Genomic DNA, 21,762 nt, shown 5'->3' with positions numbered 1-21,762 from the left:
TTTACTTTTATAACCCATGGCATGTAGTTGTTTTCCGTTGATTCTAAATGAGTAAATTTAAGCTTTTCCAGATTCGACATTTTCTATTATCAAAAATTAAAACAAACAACATGATAAATTAGAGTCAATTTATATTCATAAGTATATAAACATTAAACATAAATTTAATATAACATAAATGATAAGTAGGCGACATTGTCGACCATATGTAAGCAATCATAAATAAATGTTATATAACATAAATGATAATTAGGTGACAGTGTCGACCATATAAATGTTAGATAATAGAAATATAAATGTTAGTAACATAAATGATAATTAGGCGACAGTGTCGACCATATATTATTCAGGTGGTATAACCGACCATATATCATTTAGGTGGCAGAGCCAACCATAATTAGTATTAAGATTATCGTGCTGATAACGTGTTATAATTCAGTAGGCTTATAACTACCTTTAGTGGTTTGATTATTGATGTTATAATTCAGTAGGCTTATAACTACCTTTAGTGGTTTGATTCTTGATTAAGAATGCTAATAATGAAGTGTAAGAACAAAGATGATAATGGAGAGAAAGAAAGAAACACTTTGTAAGTGTGAGAAAATGGTACAAGTTTAATGCTTGCATTCATGGCTATTTATAGTAAAAATATCACAAGTTTAGGTAATACAATAATATTACTTTTGTGTATCAATAATTGACTATCCATTTATATATATATTTATATATTATAATACGGAGTACTATAAATCATCCGCGTTTAAATGTTATCAAGTTATTTACTATTTACTACTACGTATAATTTACTATAATGTACGGAGTACTAAATTAAGTTAAGATTAAGATTAAGTTATAAATAGTTATCCGTAATCCGTAATAGATTAAGGTGGTGTTTGTTTTTTCCATTGAAGACCTTTTTTTTTTTTTTTTTTTTTTTTTAAAGCAAGTAAAACTTTCATTCATATAATGGGATAATTACAAGTCCTATAATCTATACAATATGAAGATGCAATATAATATGTGAAAGTACGAGAGGACAGGAACACACGAAAACGTGAGCGAAGAGACATTAAACACCACGACACTTGAATGAGATCAAACTGGGTAGGAGTGGACAGACAGTACCGCAATTGCGATTCCATTGAAGACCTTATTATAGCTATGTCTGTGGGCTGACGGACATTTACATTTAAGATGGTTTGTTTTTTTGAAGACAAAAGACAAAATAAGATGTTAAAACGTCTTCAAGTTCGCAGCTTTAAACTACATCTTCCAAAATTAGAAGACATTATTTCCTTCTCTTCCAAATTCACAAAATTCACAGCTATGATTTTTCAAAACACAAAACACGTAACTTCATAACCAATTTCATGCCACAATAATCAAAATCTTATCCATTTGATGAACAACCTGAACAAATCAATTTTCATAACTAATTTACATAGTCAAACTCTTTTCCACTTGATGAACAACCTGAAAAAAAGTGTACTGCTTATCTCATTTGCATCTCCGATTTAGCCTTCAAGTGTACATATTAAACCACCATCAAAACCACCTTCGAGACCACCGTCAAAATCACCTTCGCCGGTATATCTTGCTAAGTGACCGGATTCGAGATTGCAAGTTCAAAAAGGAATCTGGCCAATTAGAGGGATTTTATGGGTTTAGTGAGAAATGAAAGGCGAAAGATTGAAAGAAATAGAGAAGGGGATGCGAAAAATCATAAAACCCAAGAGTTAGGTGTTGAAAAAATTGAAAGAAGGAGAGAATGGGATGAACAGATCTCGAACTAGAAAAAGTGTTGGGTTATTATTGGTTAGATGATGCCAAAGTCATAAGTTAGGTGTTGAAAAAATTATGACCAATAAATAATTATTTATAATTAGTATTTTTCAGATTAAAACTTAAAAAAAATAATTTATTAAGATTTTAAATTGTATCTAGCAGACATAAAAACAAACAGTTTTCAATGTTCAGCCTACAGACCTTTGGACCACATTTTCTATATAGACGTGGTTCGCAGATCTTCAGACAAAAACATCTTAAAAAACAAACAGTACCCAAGTATATCCGTGTTTAAGGTAATCAACTTCATAAAACGTGTTGCAATTGTCACTGAAGTTATTATAAATCGGCATATTGTGATTGGCTAAACAAACAATAGGGTCGGGTCGTCGGGTCATCGGGTCACCAGATTCGAATACTTGTTTTCTTATCTTTACTCCTTAAACTTTCTGAACAAGCTGCACACTATTTTGCAGTAGCCACGTGCCAACCTCTAACGACTCCTGTCCCTTCAATTCAACATTATTACATACCACGTTCAATTAACCCATGTGTATGTATGCATTATATGAGCAGCCATATATTAATCTCAACCGATTCATCTACAACATCCTTTATCTATTGAGTTTCTTTAGAATTTATATTTATATTCTTGATTCCTGATAAGAATTCTATTAATTTTACCCATGTATTCTTAGTTTTTTACGGAGTATATTTTAATTCTTTCAATTGCTTGATTGTTGTTCTATATGTTACTGAAGTTTGTATTCTTCAATATTTATTTCTATATAATAAATAATTCTTGTTCATCCATTATTATTATTTCTTTTGTTAATAAAGTTCGTATTCTTCAATGTTTATTTCGTATCATTCTTGTTCATCTATTATTATTTCTCTACAATTTCGTAGGTATGTATGTTTGTGATTACGATATAAATGATAGGATGTTTGAAATACTTATATCTTTTAGGAGATGATACATGATAGACGATGATGTTATGCTCATCTTTCCTTGATTGCAATTAAGGTTTCTTTACTTCTTTAATTTAATTGTTGTATAGTGGTTTGATTAATGAACTCTTTATAAACGTTTACTTCCCCATGATCTGTGCAGGTAATTTCAGAAACTCTTTTCTCTGTTTGGGTTTGGCTTCCTTCTCGATTCTTTGGGCGGTTAATTGGCGGCCTTGGTGGATTTATAGAAAATTTATTCAACACTTTATTTAGTAGACTCTACTTGTTTATAATTTTGGATTATTAGTTGAAGCAAAGAGTATCTTTTTCAGGAAAAATGGGGTATGTGGCAGTACAATTTTGATCGGATATTAAAATAGCAGATAAAAAGCTTCGAGAACTTCTCCTAATGATAAAGAAGAGGCATCATGTTACTCTTCAACCATACTAAGTGTGTTTGTTATAGCATCGACTATGATATTTATTGGTTGATTTGTATCTAAAAAAGGTGTATTTTTAATTGTGTAAGGTGTATGTTACTATTGTTTTGAGTTTAACTTGCGAGCACTGTCTATTTACTATTTCATAGTGGTGTAGTATGAGGGGTATAGTAGGGCTATATCAAGTAGCTTGCTTTAGCTTTGACAAATGAGGGTATAGTCGTCAACTACTATGGACAGGGCTGTGCATATGCACAGCCACAAGATTTACTAGTGTGTGTGTATATATATATATATATATATATATATATATATATATATATATATATATATATATATATAGTCAAAAGTTCAAACGAGAACTATACAAAAGGCGAGAACTGCGAGAACTATGTATTTATAAAGATTTTCGCATGTAACTAGATTGAATCACCCATAAATGTTGATGGAAAGTAAAAATTAACATAAAATAGTTTGAAAAAAGTTATATTTTACCTATATAATCAAATATATAATTTCTCGTTCACATGTGCATATTTGTTTGTGAACATGTGAACAATTTTATATAATTAACAATTTAACATGTAATTTGTGGTAATGAACATATGTTTGTTGATAATATGAACATTTGCATGTAATTTGTTGCATTTAAATGCATAAAAACTACGAAATTAAAAAGTTCTCGCAGTTCTCGCCATTTTTGTGGTTCTCGTTTGAACCTGCCCATATATATATATATATATATATATATATATATATATATATATATATTTATTAATTTAAAATATCATAATAACGAGTAATATTTATTATTTATTATTATTATTATATGAAGTTAAATTGGCCATATTTTTATAAATGGATAGAATCATAATTATTTTATTATTATAATATAATGAAATTAGTTGAATTGACCCTATCAACCGCTTAGGCACAGAGTTTTTAGGGGATCAACTTTTTGTATATATACAGACAATCGGAGATTTGAGAAACGTGGAAATTAGGAAAACACAACTGATGTTGGCGAAGCACAATACGCCAATAACAACAATGAAATGACGTAGAAAAAAGAGAAATCGAAGTTCACTAGCATTCTAGCAAAATAGTTTATATTATTCGTTTGGGTCTAAGGGATTGTTTTCCATTTCGTTCTAGGTATTTATGATTCATTTCGTTTTATTTCGTTTTAAGTACTTAACATAACTCTGTTACGTATAAGTTTTAAAATAATGATGAAGTTGGAGTAATAAATTAGAAGGGATAAAATATAATTTTTGCTTTTTTTAAGTATGACATTTTTTAAACCTTAATTTTAAAATACATATACAAGAAGCAACTATACTTGACATTGAGATAAAAAAAAAAAAAAGTATCACCAATGAGTGACATGAGCATCATCTCTGAGTTAGAAACTGAAAATCTCAAAGGCCACACAATTTAGAACCCAAACAAAAAATGGCGGGGGTTTCACTCTCAACATTATCCATTGCTCCAATCCCCAAAATCACTACTAAATTCGAACAATATACAAACAGAATCAACAAGGTTTCATCAACTGATGAAATTTGTTCCACTTCATTTGGTGGTATCAGATATAAAAGAAACCAAAACAATGGATGTAACAGAAAGGGGATAAGGAGATTGAATGCTGCTGGTTTAACTGATATCGAACCTGATCTCAATGAAGATCCCGTTGATCGATGGGACAATAGTGGTATCAGTAACGTAAGTTTCCTTCTTCTTTTTTTACTCAAATCAAAAGTATATGAAAATTAGAACAGAACATGACTAAAAGGGAGAAACCTTGTGGAAAACACTGATGGTAAGTAAATTAATTAATAATATCATTTGCTAATTTTGACTTAAAAATATCTTTATATACACTCATACAGTACGTATTTAGGCTTCGTTTGATCAAACATAACAATTAAGCGTTAAATGGTTCATAATTTGAATGATAAAGGATGAATTAATTAAGACCGAAACAAACAAAACCTTAAATTAGGCTCCAAAAGCTTGATAATTGCTCCTTGAGTTCGCTCGATTCTGCATATATGCCATTGAGTTGCTAGATAAAGGCTGAATTGTTAGCAGCCCTAATTGATCACGGTATTAATTTTTAATTGACTGCTATAGGTATTGATGTGTTAATTTGAATGATTGAAAGGTTTTGTAAATCAACACTCTGACTGATGTAACTCCCTGGATGCATGGAAATCTCCAATGGAGACCCTGGTTCAATCCTCACTAGCTACGGGCATTGCCTTAAAAAAAAACACTCTGAATGGTGTAAAGTTATCATCAGGGCTGGTCCGAAAATTTAGTGGCCTAGAACGAAGTGGAAAAAAAGGCCCTTAGACCCTAACAAAGAATATAAATTATTTAAAAAATGCTCTTTCGACCTTTCTAAAATGCTAGTGGACTTTGAATTTTTTTTTTTTTTTTGTGGTCTTCGATTTTTGTTTTGGACCTGTTGTGTTTTCCTTTCGCTGCTTTAGTTGTGTTTATCTAGTTCCCCTGCTTCTTAAATCTCCGATCTGTATATAAAAATAATTGGGCCCCTAAATATCGTGGGCCCTGAGCGGTCGATCACTTTGTTCCACCTCCGGGCCTCCCTTGGTTATCATATTAACCTTTACATGATAAATAAAAAGATACGTTGTTTGATAATTTTTTAGATATAATTTAAGGAAGATGTTAAAGAAAAATGGAGAGTAATTTATAGTTTACACAAAAATTCACCGAATGCTGAACCGAACATGATTTTTTTTTTAATTAAGAGTGAAATAAACACAACCTTATATTAGGCTCCAAAAGCTTGATAATTGCTCTTGGAGTTCGCTCGATTCTGCATATATGCATTGAATTGCTAGATAAAGGCTGAATTGTTAGCAGCCCTAATTGGTCTTGGTATTAATTTTTATTGATTGGACTGCTAGAGGTATTTTGGTATTTTTTGATTATATATCAAGTACTAATGTGTTATGTAGTTTATGTTGAGTGTCTTTTGCATAAAAGATATAACCATGATTTGGAAGTGATACTTAGGCTTTTATGGTAATTCTCAGTTTATAAGTGTAAGGTTGAACTCGATAGTAGCGTATCTTGGTAGTGGCTATGAAAAGGGTCAGAAATGGTCATGGGATAACTGGGATATGCTGCGCACATCTGGATAATAATACATCTCGTCCTTGGATAGTCTGAATAGAAAAACCTTATCCGTTTACTCATTCTTAGTTTATAAGCTAATTTTGGTATTCGGGTGTAGGATGATTTTGTTTACGGAGTGTATGATGGACACCACACATACAATGAAGGAGATGACAAATGTAAGCAAACTTTTTTTCAACTATTAATCATTAACCACCTCCATTCCTTCTGTTTATTTAATATATTCGCTTAACGGCTAGAATCTGAATTTTGTGAGAACTAATGAAGATGGATCTGACCAAAAAAACTCAGAAAGATAAATATGTTATGTTAATTTGCTGGTTTAATGATCCAAATTCACATTTCAGCAACATTTTGGGGATCAATAGCAGAAGATTATGCAGCAATTGATCCTCCTAATGGATTTCAAGGTACAGTTCCTGCTTTTGTTAAGTCATAATACTTTATGTATTGAATTAACAAATGGGCAGCTTTAGGAGCCATAACGTTTATAAGATATTATCGTTCAAGCTTGATTTATGAAATTATGCATATGACTATATCACTAGAAGCATATCTTTGGTGGACAGAGAAAGGGTCGAAAACTGTCACGGGATAACCCGGTTAGACCGCGTACATCTTCGTAAATAATACTCCCCTCTCTGGGTAACCTAAACAGAGAAAACCTTATCAAATTACTCGTTTATACTTGATTTTTGCATTATTAAATTGATATAGATCTTTTAATTTTCACGGAACAGGTCTCATTTCATGGCTATTTCTTCCGTCTGTGGCTCTCGGGATGTACCTCAATGTTCCGGTTAGATTAACTCCCAACTTTTTTTTCTATTACATGTTAAATAGAGAAGGTATTTATATGCAGTATTTCAGGAAAAATATAACATATTATACTTATCTGATCTGTTACTTCCAATTTCCAAATATAAAAAGATTACAACCATGATAATGATCATATACCTTTAACTTTCATAAAAAGGTTACAACTTTGGATGCATTTCATAGCATTAACATAAGCACACTATATTTTGGTATGAACTACAGTAGGTCAATGGTCAATTAGTAACTGTAATGAGCAACCCTGATCAATCAAGTCATATTTTGCATTCTACAATGGGCAAACAGACGATCCTTTGATGAAGTAGGAGTTTGATAAACATTTACGTTTTTCAGGGTGAGTACTTGTACATAGGGGCGGCCATATTCGTTGTAATATTTTGTATAATTGAGATGGATAAACCAAGTGAGGCGTACAACTTCGAGCCACAAATATATAACATGGAGAGGGGTGCTCGAGATAAGTTAATATCAGACTACAACACCATGGATATTTGGGACTTCAATGAAAAATACGGTGAACTTTGGGATTTCACCGTAAACAATGATGATATTGTGAAAAGATAAATATCTGTATCATCTTATTTGATTGTCAAGTTCTTATGGAAGAACCTCACCTCATATACATGGAAAATCTATTTTTATTTTTTTGGATTTGTGGTGGTAAAAACTCTGTATCCATATGTATACATGTAATAAATTCTATAAGGTATGTTTGTTATTGCTTCTGATATATTCCTACATTTATTTATTTGTTGATACATAACTATTCACTGTATGAGTAGTATGGACAATCTTGACTCTTGAGCATAAGAAAGCTAGAGGTATACTACTTTTTTATTTTCCTAAAAACTATATTTATTATAAAGTTATTGTGAATACATTTCAGAGAGTGGAGAATATTGCCATAAACTCATCTCCAGGTAGAATCTGTGATCATTTTCATTTGGCTCTATATAATTCCTAGTCAAGAGTCAAGAAAGTAATGAATCGAGAAGTTTTATGAAATATGTTAAACGGTAGCAGTTGAAACGCGGTTCACGTTCATGCAATGCAGTTAACACAACTACAAAGTACAAACCTTTCTTATGCTAAACTTGATTACACCATACAAAAAGGTGACACTTTTTTCTCATAGGCACAAACCATTATGAGAAGTCAGAACCTAACAACTTATCAATTTGTGGAAATTGTCAATCCTACCCTACCCTTGTTCCTATCAGAATCTTTCCAATCTTTTGTAAGTGCCTAACAAAAATTACCAAACTTCAGAACCATTTGACACCATATCTTCCATTGCTTCAAGATTTGTATCAACAACCGTCAATAGTTGAAGTAAATGGTGATGCAGTTGGTCCTAACGACACCGTGTTCATGCCTTTTTCTCAATTTCCCGAGCTTACACACCCTTCTCCCACACACATTTCAGTTGATCAAAAAAGATACAAAGAAAGTGAAGTTCTACACTTGAGTTTTTAGCTTATTCGGACCCGCTTCCTGATTCCTTTACTTTCCTTCTTACCTTGAAACCCAGAGTTGGTTTTGAATCTTCTTCGATTCATCCCAGGAAGATCACGACAGTTACCTAATGAAGGGGACCCTCTAATCAAATGAAGGTGACCCTCTAATCAGTTATTGGTTCAAGTTCAAAGATGGACAATATATATATTCATAACAAGAATTCGTGTTAAAGTGTACTAATTGTCTTTTTAAGAAAAAAATTACATGTGTGGTTCTCTAGTTAATCAAATGTTCATGGTATATGTTAGGTTTCTTGAATGTTAACCAACTTTTTTTAACTTATGCTAAATGTCAACCAATAAACCAGCGCACACAGGTCACAGTTTCGTAAGCAAAGACTTGACATAGCACAAAAACTTCTGAAGTGATCAATATAAACAAACCCGACAAGCTAAGAGCACTAATTTAGTCCTTTACATCACAGGGCATAAGAACACCCAAAACTCTCAACCTCCATAATATAAGGCCCCTTAACCAAACTTCAGACTTTTAACTCTAACATGATGTTTCGCACAATACTTTGAATAGCAGAAACATGACACCCACATGACGCAACGCCTGTAAGCCCCGGTAACTAGAATTTATACATAATAGATTAAAGAGGTGCTGATAATATAGTATAACGTATTCACGTCACTCAGAAATAAATACCAACATTAACCAAAGGGGAACTAAGAACCCCTAAGTTTATTATAAATGAAATGGAATCTAAAAAACACACTTGTAGGTACAAGAAATCCGGAGACATAACTTATACCATGTATGGCACGTACATATCACAACAAAGAATCAAAACTGTATATATGCTCACGACTTGCAAAATGCATGTAGGGTTTCATCAAGGGCCTTTCTATCATATTCTCCTGTGAAAACACAGCCTCCCAATGGACCTTTTAAGAGGATGAGTCTTAGTAATCCATCAGCTACCTTTTTGTCAACCTACCCAAACAAAGTGAATAAGAAGCAGTTAGAAACAAGATTTCAACATATAAGACTCGAAGTGGACCGTTTAACACTTTAGTGTCAATTTTCAACGTTTGTTACATATAGTTAATGTGAACAACAGTCTACAACAGATGGTTTAATCTTAAATTAAATAAAGCAAATTCATGAGGTTGTATGTATTAGTGATGGACTGATTTGATTTAACCCGATTAAGATAAACACAAACACAAATCAACTAGTTCATAAGTAAATGGGTCAAAGTTGTCATTTTGGTTCTACTTACAGCCATGACAGATTTAAACATGTCTACAGTCATCATATCTGGAGGAGTAGTGGGCAGCTTGGCTAGTTTTAATATGTTGTTTGTTCGTTCTACAATAGATTTGTCAATCCAACCCAGGCGATACGACATGTCAACAGCCATGACCTGAAGTTACAAAAAAAAAAAAAAAAAAAAAAAAAAAAATTCAAACGAATATACAACTATCAACAATGTATCAAGAGTCTGAAAAAGGCACATATGCAAATACCGTGCCAGCTGCAACTGCTTCTCCATGAAGCCAATGTCCATAGCCATAGCTAGTTTCAATTGCCTGTAACCAACCGATCAGAAGGATCATCACTAAGAATAAAGCTAAAAAGTAAAGAAGTGCGTGTGATAACACAATTAAGAAAAGTGAAACTCACATGACCAAAAGTATGACCCAGGTTTAGTGTCGCCCGTAACCCACTTTCCTTCTCATCTTGGGACACAACTTCAGCCTTGTTTTCACATGAACGCTTGATAGCATATGCAAAAGCATCTGGGTCCCTGCAAGCAACATTAAATAGAATTAGAAAATCATTAACCTGAAAGACCAACCTGATGTTAAGTACAAACAAGATAGTTCCCTTTGTACCTGGACATTAATGCATGCATGTTCTTTTCTTGCCATTCAAAAAATGAAGCGTCTCTAATAAGCCCATACTTGATGACCTCAGCTAGCCCTGATGCTAATTCTCTATCAGGTAATGTGTTTAAAGTGTCAGTATCTATGAGAACACATTGTGGCTGGTAAAATGCACCAATCAAGTTTTTTCCCAATCGATGATTTATTCCAGTTTTGCCCCCAACAGAAGAATCCACCTGAAAGAACAAAAAGAAGTATATCAGAAAAAAAATTAAAAAAAATAAAATAAAAACCTCTAAAAATTGACAGCCAGCGTAACATATCAGAATCACCTGTGCCATAACAGTTGTAGGAATCTGAATGAAATTAACTCCACGAAGAAAAGAAGCTGCTGCGTATCCACACATGTCACCAATAACACCACCACCAAGGGCAACAAATGTACATCGTCTGTCCAATCGAGACTCGATGGCTTTGTCAAATACTTTCATGAGAGTGTCCTATCATGAAAAAGTAGTCACATTTATGCAATAAAATACGCTTTACACAACTTTTGACCCATTTGTATCTGTTCCTTATAAGTTAACTTTTTGGATTGTACCGGTTTGGATAAAGTCATAACCTGGATTCCAATTCTAACAAATGGGTCAAAATTGCCACCCCTAAAGGTATGTAAAGATGTAATTAGATGCTTCCAGATACCTACCATGTCCTTGTACTTCTCGCCATCAGGTAGAATAACGCTTTCAACTTTAATATTAGGGTTTCCATCAGTCAAAGCACTCACGACTTTATCCAAGTATAAGGGGGCCACTGTTGTGTTAGTGACCACAAGAACTCTCTTACCATGAATATGTCTGTAGGAGAGAAAAAAAAAATGTCAATGATTTAGGGAAATAAGGTGTGTAATGTTTATAGCAATCGAATTCACTCAATGATTCGCAGTTAATCGGTTGCATCTTTTAATTGTTAAGTATGAGAGCATAAATCATCAAAATCTATCAATGCAACTAAAGGTAATTAAAATACTTGGCACCGAAGTTCATTCAGAATCACGTTGACCAATAATTTATCAACTATATGTAATTGTTTGTCTTCTGCATCTCCTAAACTAACTACAGATCAAGAAATGCTACAAGATAAGAATAACCTCAATTTCTATACATCATCACACGCATTTTATATTATATAATCCTCTTTATACTTCCATTATTCCATAGACTCTCAAAACCAAATAAATCTGCTTTCCTATTGGCCCTATAGCAAAATGTAGCCTGATGTATTCTCTAAATGATTTATATGCTTCCGAGTTCTGTTCTTAATTCTGTTTTATAGCCATCGTTCATTCATTTGGTTGTCCCTGCTGTAACTTTTCAGTCAGTATCAGCAATTGAAGCAACATGTTTTCACTCAATATTGCTTTAATTCAAAACAGAATATAATCTTAAGGGTATTCAATTCACTCCAAGATGAACATGTTCCTCTAAATGACATAAATATAACAGGGTTTCTAACAGAAGTATGACAGTTAATGGTAGGTCACAAAAGTAAGCATAGCCTTTGTAAAACGCATCATAAATATAAATTGCTAATGTAATCATGTCAAACTGGTAAGGAAGTACTACAACTAAAAACCACTCAAGATCCTTGCTTCTGATAAGTGTTCTTTGTCTATAGTCTTACTGTACAATATTCAATACACTTGAAAGGTGGAACGATCTTTTCTATTTCATCATCTGTATATCTGATATGTCTAACATGATTTGTAATTTTGTATAGTGTAGATTGTTGATACGATAATGCTTTATTTAATGAATTGTGAGACACGTAACAACGATCAAAGGTTGACAAATACGAAGTAATATGATCCAGGAGGACCATAACAACCATCAGTTCGATTAACTGTTATTTGTATTATCACTGCTCCAAAAGTTCTTTTTTTATCTTGAATTATCTACAGGTTGCCCTTTAAGTTGCTCATATATGTATCTTTCAGAAATCTAATATTATTGTTCTTGCTTAAGGATTTCTTCAGGAATTTTGTGGAACTTTCATCAAGTTCACTAGCTGTAGTTATGAAAATGATGAAACATCCTATTATTTAAAATACATACAACAATGAGATATGTGGCATAAAGTTTGCAGCTCGTGGAGATCTAAGGTCATGCTGACAATAAGGGCAAGGTGTGTTCCAAATTGGAAGTCTTCCCATACAACAAGCCATTCACAAAACGAATTCCGAAATCACAATATTTGACGATAAGTCAGTGCATGGTTAATTCCTAAGTTCTATAACTACACTTCTTTAACATATCAGTAGACTACCCTATAAGTAACTTCAATAAACCTCCTGCACCATGTCAATGTATAAATACATAATACACTTGTACACTTATACGCCAACTCCAAAACCTGAAATACAGATTTCATCATAACATGCGGAATTCATCTAATCATATAACACAGTATGAGTCCCAATCATATAAAAAATCCATCAACCTAATAGCATTTTTATGAAACAAAATATGACAATTATAGCTATAATTAAGATAGACATACCATAACAACAACAATAGCAATAAAATTGGAGTATAATAATTCGTAATACCTTTGTAGAAGATCCGGTTGATTAAGAAGACCGGATCCGATGTAAATAGGATAACTCCGATCACCTAAATTTACATCAACTATAGTCGGAGCTTCATCGGAGCTCGACTTGCTACTAGTATCCATCAATGGCGTCACGGCGGAGGTAGCGGAAACTTTCATCGGAAGTTTAGCTGAGCGAGAACTCGAAATTGGACGAATTCGAATACAATTTTCAGGTTGAAACCCTAGAACGTTCTTATTGGAGGAGATAGGTAGGTTATGTTTGGGAGACAGCTTTGAATATGAAGCCGTCGCCGTCGTCGCCGCAGCTGCTGCCATGGAATTGTTGGGTGAGATTGAGAGGTGGAGGTTGGTGAAAAATGTGTGATTCCATTTCAATTTCAGGCAGTTTTTATTTGAGAGAGGGGTTGGGGTGGTAGGTGAAGGAAGGTTGCCTCTAGCGCTCTTTTCAGTCACATGCTTGTTTTGTCGTCTAATGTCCCTGCTTAGTGTTCCAGATAATCGGTTAAGGAAATGCACAATGGTATCAGGAGCTTAGGCTCGATCCTAATGCATGAAGAGCAGTAGCATCATGGCTGGTTTTTAATCAGCAAATTAGGCAAGATAGTAGCAAGGTGTAGCAAGATCAGTAACCAAAATTCAGCAAGTCAGAAAAAAAACAGCAAGTTAGTAGCATGATATCAGCAAGAAGTTAGCAAGTCTGCAAGTTATTGTGATGACCCGGAAAATTTTGGCCAAATTTAAACTTAATCTTGTATGATTAACGTTTCCGACACGATAAACAAAGTCTATGAAGTTAAATCTCAAAATATTGAACTGTTCAATTAACCTTCGATTGTTCTCAACGAAACGCGAACAATTATATATAGATACATATACTATAACTTGAAAATGTAACAAAGCGTTGAGGATATGATATTGTGCATTAAACTTATTGGTTTGATTATCTGATTGATATATTTAACTACAGAGTTAAAAGATTATGCCAAATGATTCTAGTAAAAGATATTTACTGAGTCTCTTAAGAATTATGATATTATTACGTGTCTCTATTGAGAGGTCCACGTTGATTTGAGAAATCATTCATTTTTAACGGTATTCGGAATAAATGGTGAATTATTTGTTTAAATAACGTAATTTGGACACATACAATAATAAGGAATATTAACTGATAAGAATTAATTATATGAATAACTTGCTATACGTATTTTAAAACGTGTTTATAAATATTGAGAATAGATATTAACTTGGTTATGAAACGTTTGATAAATACTATTATATTGATAAATAACGAGACAATGATTTATAGAAGTAAATGACCAAAATACTCGAAAGTTTAAGATATACTTTGGGTGGTATAATTTAGGGATAATTTAAGGCTATATTTTGATAAAGGTACGTGTCCTAGAATGTAAATTACAAGTTTTCTCAGCGTACGAAGGGACACTCGAAAAACCGGAACCGGGACATAAGTCGCGTAACAACGTACGACTTATCGGAACAAATATTACAAGTTAACTATGCATGTGAATTTAATATAATATATAATTAATTATATAAATTAAATATATTATATATATTATTAATAATTATGTCGACAAACAAAAATACAAAAAAAATGTGAGCTGGATTTTGGGGTCATGCGATCGCATGGAAAATAGGCATAAAACTCATGCGATCGCATGGGGTCAGATTTCAGGAAAAGTTTATAAATTGAATTCGTTTTGCTTCGAGACACACACACACCCCAATCCATCTATCTCCCTCTGTAATATATATTTATATATTATTATTATTATTATTATTATTATTATTATTATTATTATTATTATTAATTAATATTATAATTAATTTTAATACTATTAGTAGTATTATTATTAATTAATATTATACATAAAATACTACGACGAGGTCATGAGCGTGTCACTTCAAAATATGTTTTCGAGCGGGATAGAGCTAAGGAAATTATGGGTTATTGCCAAGGAGGTTATGGGTAATGTTCGGGGGTATATTTCTGAATCAAATCTAGTGTTTATCATTTCCGTTACGTCTACGTACTTTCCTACAATATTGAATCTCAATACTGATACGTAAGCACTCATATTTTATCTTTTTTATATATTAATAGTGTATACATGTCTAGTGCTCGAGTATATATATTTATACATGTTTGTATGCTAAATTTTGTCGTTAAACAGTTTATAATGAATCCCGAATTAAATACAAATATTACTGGTAAAAGGTATATGATATACATGTTTTTGGAAAGCTGGCGAAAAATTAGTAACTTTTCATTTAGGCACCGAATAGTTTCGATGAACGGATTAAAAGATATGATCAAGTGAATTATGACTGACGTTAATTGAAATTGCTTTTGAATCTGCAATTAAGATTTAAACAACTTGTTTACAAGATTGATAAATTGGATTTTTGAATATTACCAACCGAGTAAATGAATCCTTATATAAGGTACGTCTCGTTTTGTTAAACTATTGTCAAAATTGACTTTTTAAAACAACATTGGATAACTTTTGTATGTCAATATCGAGCATTAGGATTGTGATACACTATGACCTGACCTAGCTTGATAGACATGTATTGACCAACATATGTTCTCTAGGTTGAGATCTACGGTTATTTGGTAATTCGAGTTTCGATCACATTTTGGTGAACGACTTTATATGTGGCTAAGGTGAGTTTCATTTGCTCCCTTTTTAATTGCTTTTGCAATCTATATTTTTGGGCTGAGAATACATGCACTTTATTTTAAACGCAATGGATACAAGTACATACTAAATTCTACACTGAGTTTGAACCGAAAATCCCTTAGCTTTGGTAACTAGTAACTGCCGGTTATAAGAACTGGTGGGCGCGAGTAGTAGTATATGGATCCATAGGGCTTGATATCCCCGTCCGAGCTAGAGCACTAGCCTTTTAACGGACGTATGCTATTTGAGAAGCGTACACGTTGGTTTGCGTGTATTATTAAGATGATTATACAAAGGGTATAAATTATATATACGTTAAGTTTAGTTACCAGGGTGCTCAATTTCGTAGAATATTTTGATAAACGTTTCTGGATGAAACAACTGAAATCTTGTGATCCACCTTTATATACAGATTATGCGCAACATTAAAACTATGAACTCACCAACCTTTGTGTTGACACTTGTTAGCATGTTTATTCTCAGGTTCCCTAGAAGTCTTCCGCTGTTTGCTTATATGTTAGACAAGCTATGTGCATGGAGTCTTACATGGCATATTTATCAAGGAAACGTTGCATTCACCAAATCATCACCATGTATCTTATTTTGACTGCATTGTCAATGGAAGTACTATTGTAAACTATTATTTACGGTGATTATCTATATGTAGAAATCATCAGATGTCGAAAACCTTTGATTTAAATATTCATATATGGTGTACCTTTTCAAAAGAATGCAATGTTTACAAAACGTATCATATAGAGGTCAAATACCTCGCAATGAAATCGATGAATGACGTGTTCGTCCATATGGATTTGGAGCGATCGTCACAGTTGGTATCAGAGCGTTGGTCCTAGTGAACCAGGTCTTGCATGAGTGTGTCTAACTGATAGTTGTTAGGATGCATTAGTAAGTCTGGACTTCGACCGTGTCTGCATGTCAAAAGTTTTGTTTATCATTTTTGTCGAAAATTACCTGCTTATCATTCCTAGTCTAGACACGTTTTACTGCATTGATTGCATGAATAGTGTATAGACAAAATTCATATCTTAGCGTATCTGTTACTGTAAACTTTTCCTGACATCTTCCGAAAATTTCTCCGTGATTTATGGAATTTGGTATTATATATACATATGTAAATTATGTATTGAAGAATACCAAACTAAATTCTATAATCTAATTCATATAAAAAAAAAAAAAAAACCATCTCCCTAATTATACAAGATGGATCCCGTATCTAGTTCAAATTCCTTAAACTCTGACAGCTATTCCGATATGGATATTCACCTGAACTCTGAAGAAAGTGTAACCGGAATAGATCAACCAATTAGCCATCATCTATTCTGGATGAATTGGGGATGGGTTCGTAGCCTACTTAATTATTGGAGACAAGAAGAAGGCGATCCCTTCCATCCACCACATTGCCCTCTTGGCGAAGAACCTGAAGCACTTACCGGCGAACCTGTTCGTAATACCATGTTCTCTCTCATCTCCAGAATATCTCGTCATGATCATATACTCTCTCAAATTCTGGATCTTACTCATCCGCTCGTCCGAACCGCCAATCATCCCGGTGTAGTAGAAGAAGTCAACGAGCTTCGCGCTCAGGTAGTGGCTTTGGAGAATATGGTGCAAAGGTTACAAGCACCAGCAGCATCACCGGCATCAACAGTACCACCGACAACAACACCAACAGTACCATTACCACCACCAACAACATCCGCATCGCAAACCTCAACTTCACAATCTGTTCCACGAGCATCAATGTCATACGCACCGTAGTTACCAAGAAATACCAGCAACAATAACCGATGAAGTATTAACTCATTTTCCCTGAAGAAATTTTATGTATATTTAATATATATGAATTTTGAAATCAAAATAAATCTTTTCGTACCAAGTTATTACGTGTGAATCTTAACTGGTAGGTACTACTCGGTTAATTCATATTACTAATATGCTATGATGTACATCCTTCGTTAATGACTTAACCATCGTTAATTACAATCTCTGTTTCCAACTCAATGAATCCCATTTCATAATAAACTAAGTATATTATTCAATTATATGGTTGATTTTATACTTTCATCTTCGATGTATTCGAAACTTTCTAGAAAACATCATTCGTACCTTGCGAAGTTAGCAAGAGTTCCATGAGCACCAACATGATTCACTGAGAAAATATCAATAAAACTGAGTATTGATTACATTAGTGAAATACTCTGTAAAAATTATTAAATCTTTAATGTTTTAGAGATTATTCATTTCTAATTCAAGTCAAAAATCAAATGAGCTTAATATGATATTAACTCATCAAATCTGTATTACATCTGAAGAAAATATACATACATATATTTTCATAAAGACGGTAATAAAAATTCTTTTGTACAAAATATTACTTGTAAAATCTTTAACGGGTAGGTAATTCCCGGGAAATATATAAGTTCACAATTAATATGTTATACTGTACATTCTTCAACTTTGATTCAAAAATTATTAACTATGCTCACAGCGATATACAATCGTTTCCATACAAATTCAATTACATATTCTGATATTGACGGATCAGAATCCAAGTCAAGATTTAACGGGTGACATCATTCTTAGATCTCTACATCTTTCAAAGCTATACTTTGACTTCAAAAATGTGAAAGATCCTTTAGCATTGTTATTACTGAAAACAACCTTGAAATTTCAAAGCTTATACTCATTGAAACCGTATCATGTACTCATCCACATCTTGTAACGGCAATTGCCATACCAACTATCGGGAATTAGCAATCAATATTTTGAAATCTTGTAGCACGTCTACGCCAACAGTTATATGTGTACATATAACGTCTACCTCCTGGACTTACATACTTCGAATGTGAAGTTTTCGAAAAACACCCCAAACTACGAAACTAGTTCTCCGAATTTTGGAAAAATGTTGATGAAGCAGCAAAAACTATAAACGACCTTAACAGTCAAAAGTTTGATGATAAAGAATAGTATGGTGGTAAAGCTGAGAAAAAGAGAAGGTTTGGAAATGAAAAACGGATTGAGCAGACCATGAAGGAGGCTGTGGACAAATCACAAAGACTAAATCTACCTTCAAAGAATACAAATGATTCAGAGTCTGCTGAAATCATTAGCGAATACCTTGCTCCTTACTCTAAAACCTTTGCGGACAATATTCTTCATCATCATCTTATCTTAAATATTCTAAGATATCATCGTATCTCCCATTATAAATATCCTCCATATTTTTGAAGATATTTTTCGAAACCATTCTTATCTGAAATCATTACCTCTTCGCGCTATCTGTGTTACATCATAAAAGAAACTATTTTAGTTTCTAAAATCTAAAAAATTCGAAAAAATGGATGTTTTGAAGTAATGTTGGGAACTGAAGCATGAGTTAGTATAATATAATGACACTTGATCAACGTGATTATATTACAGTAAGTTATGTTGAGTTTCTAATGGAACGTGACAAAGGTTCACAGATCCCACCCTCATCATGAACCATGTTACATAACTCTTTCATTCTATTTAACCTCTTAACTATCAAGAAAATATTTTCTTAATGATTCGGTCTTTTTTCCGGATATTCTGGTAATTTGACAAATCAAGATCGTGCCATTACAATTTATTTCTTAGAACATTAATTATGTTCATCCGAAATTCATACCTACAAATTCTGGACCATTATCCGCTTGACATAATGTAACAACCCAAACCAACCGCCGACTAAACCTATCAAATTTCGAGACAAAAAAAAATTTTGCTGGATGACAGGTTGCGCGCCGCGCGGACACCCTTGCGCGCCGCGCAAAAAGGGGGCTGTCCCCGGTGCGCTTTAATGCGAAAAATATTAGGTGCTTCCCGACACATTTAGCCAAAACGCTTTTAACCGAACATTTATATATGTAAAACTAACACATAACTAAGGTTTAAACGAGTTTTACAAAGTGGGGCCCACACGTGCCCAAAACGCCGCTAAGTGTAAAAATACAAATTTAATACAAATTAGAGTTTCGACCACAAAAAGTTTAATTGCCAAACGACACAACGAGCATGGTGTTTGGGGTTAAACTACCCAAGTCTCGGTCAAACTCCAAGCCAAAGCCAAAAGCGCTTCCTAATCATCAAAGCGGGAAACTTAATCCAAGGTAATGCCCTTACCCTTATCCACACACGAACCTATAAAAAGGTAAACAACGAGAGGGTAAGCAAAGCTTAGTGAGCAAAATAATTATACATATACATATATAATCTACCTACTTGCATCACTTACACAACATCATACTCGGTTTAACATTTCGACAATCATACAACAATATTATGCATATACCATAAACCGCAAATCCACGAGTAGCTAATAATACAATAGCATACGATTCATAATTAAATACATTCAATACATAATTCACGCAACCTTGGTTAACCAATTCGAACAAGGGAAACGGTACTTACAAGACCGTTGGAGTTCACAACATCCACTAGTGTTACTTACACACCGCGTAATCACTAATCCCCCGGGTGATGTCTTGAACACCGCGACTAACTCACCCTTACGACAATGTGGCGTCTTAAACACCGCGACGAATCCACACTTCATTCAATACAATGAGTGGTGTCTTAAACACCGCGACAATTCCACTCCCATGACAATGTGGTGTCTTAAACACCGCGACAATACCACATGTCAATTAAACAATGAGTAGTGTCTTAAACACCGCGACAATACCACTCGTCAAACATACTATGAGTAGTGTCTTAAACACCGCGACAATACTACTCGTTACCTAGAATGTGGTGTCTTAAACACCGCGACAATTCCACATTCGTACACACAAATAAATACATTATATACGTACACGCATAATTATTCCACTCACCTTAGCGCCAAGATGATGATTATGCACTTCCGATCTTCAAAGCAAACGTACCTAATACATAAGTACACATTCAATTACGCAACTAGTGGAATTAACCACAATACTTACACTTGAGCATTTAATGACCCAATATGCATTAAATAGCTCGACTATACCAAAACCGCCCATAAATGGCCAAGACTCAACTAACATCAATAAAGCTAGTGAATTAAAGTCTATTAACTTCAACTAGCATAAACTTAGGGTATTTCATGCCCATTTCACCCCATTAGGTCAACCTTGACTCATTTGACCCATTTTCAAGTTTTTCATCATTTATAAGAGTGCTAATGACTAGCAACTCGATTCAACACTTACAAAACCTCAAACACATGAATAAACCCTAGGTTAACACCCTTTGGGTCATCTTTTACCAATTTAACCCAAACTAGGTCAACATTACCCATCTTTACCCATTTTAATACTTAACCCTAAAATTGGGTCAACTTCACCAAAAACCCTAACTCTTAACATTTAAGGTCTTCATACACATTTAATCACTAGGTTCCAACACAAAACACTAACATTAACCAACATTGGTCCATTTTGACCCTAATTAAAAGTCAATACACCCCTTTTGGGTCATCCACACCCAAATAACACCCCTTTACACATCATTAGAGTGTTCTAGCAATTTACTAGCTAATTAGGGTTCATAAACATCAATTAATACTTTGAAACCCTAGGTTAGTTACCATTTAGTCTTCATGACTCAAATTACCCAAGAACACCCAAAAATCACTAATAAATGGGTTTGATGTTCACCATAAACCCTAACTCTAACCCTTTCACAACATTATACTAGGAAATCAAGATTAGAGCTTACCACCACAATCAAAATGTAGCTAGGAAGTAGATGAACAACTTTAGAACTTGAACTTTAGCAAGAAACCTCCTTCTTCTTCTTCAAAATGGGATCTCTCTCTCTAATATCCCACTCTCTCTCACTAAAATGAATTGGGAGGATAAGGTTGGTGAACAAGGG

General features: G+C 33.5%; 2 protein-coding genes across 2 annotated transcripts; one reads left to right on the top strand and one right to left on the bottom strand.

The window, feature by feature from the left end:
- Positions 1-4,544: 4,544 nt before the first annotated feature.
- LOC139840175 (photosynthetic NDH subunit of subcomplex B 5, chloroplastic-like) lies at positions 4,545-7,917 on the top strand. Its single transcript, XM_071830404.1, has 5 exons — positions 4,545-4,904; positions 6,448-6,508; positions 6,698-6,760; positions 7,091-7,149; positions 7,521-7,917. The coding sequence occupies exons 1-5, from the start codon at positions 4,635-4,637 to the stop codon at positions 7,749-7,751; spliced, it is 684 nt and encodes a 227-aa protein (XP_071686505.1). The 5' UTR covers positions 4,545-4,634; the 3' UTR covers positions 7,752-7,917.
- Positions 7,918-9,361: 1,444 nt separating this feature from the next.
- On the bottom strand, positions 9,362-13,534 carry LOC139839936 (3-dehydroquinate synthase, chloroplastic-like). The gene is made up of 8 exons (XM_071830151.1): positions 13,149-13,534; positions 11,247-11,397; positions 10,873-11,040; positions 10,550-10,776; positions 10,338-10,461; positions 10,181-10,243; positions 9,934-10,077; positions 9,362-9,644 (listed from the first exon to the last, which is right to left on the bottom strand). The coding sequence occupies exons 1-8, from the start codon at positions 13,466-13,468 to the stop codon at positions 9,513-9,515; spliced, it is 1,329 nt and encodes a 442-aa protein (XP_071686252.1). The 5' UTR covers positions 13,469-13,534; the 3' UTR covers positions 9,362-9,512.
- Between the last annotated feature and the right edge of the window lie 8,228 nt (positions 13,535-21,762).

This window comes from Rutidosis leptorrhynchoides, chromosome 4 (assembly GCF_046630445.1).
Source record: "Rutidosis leptorrhynchoides isolate AG116_Rl617_1_P2 chromosome 4, CSIRO_AGI_Rlap_v1, whole genome shotgun sequence".
In the NCBI taxonomy this organism is placed as follows: domain Eukaryota; kingdom Viridiplantae; phylum Streptophyta; class Magnoliopsida; order Asterales; family Asteraceae; genus Rutidosis; species Rutidosis leptorrhynchoides.
This window is presented reverse-complemented; position numbering and strand designations above follow the sequence as displayed.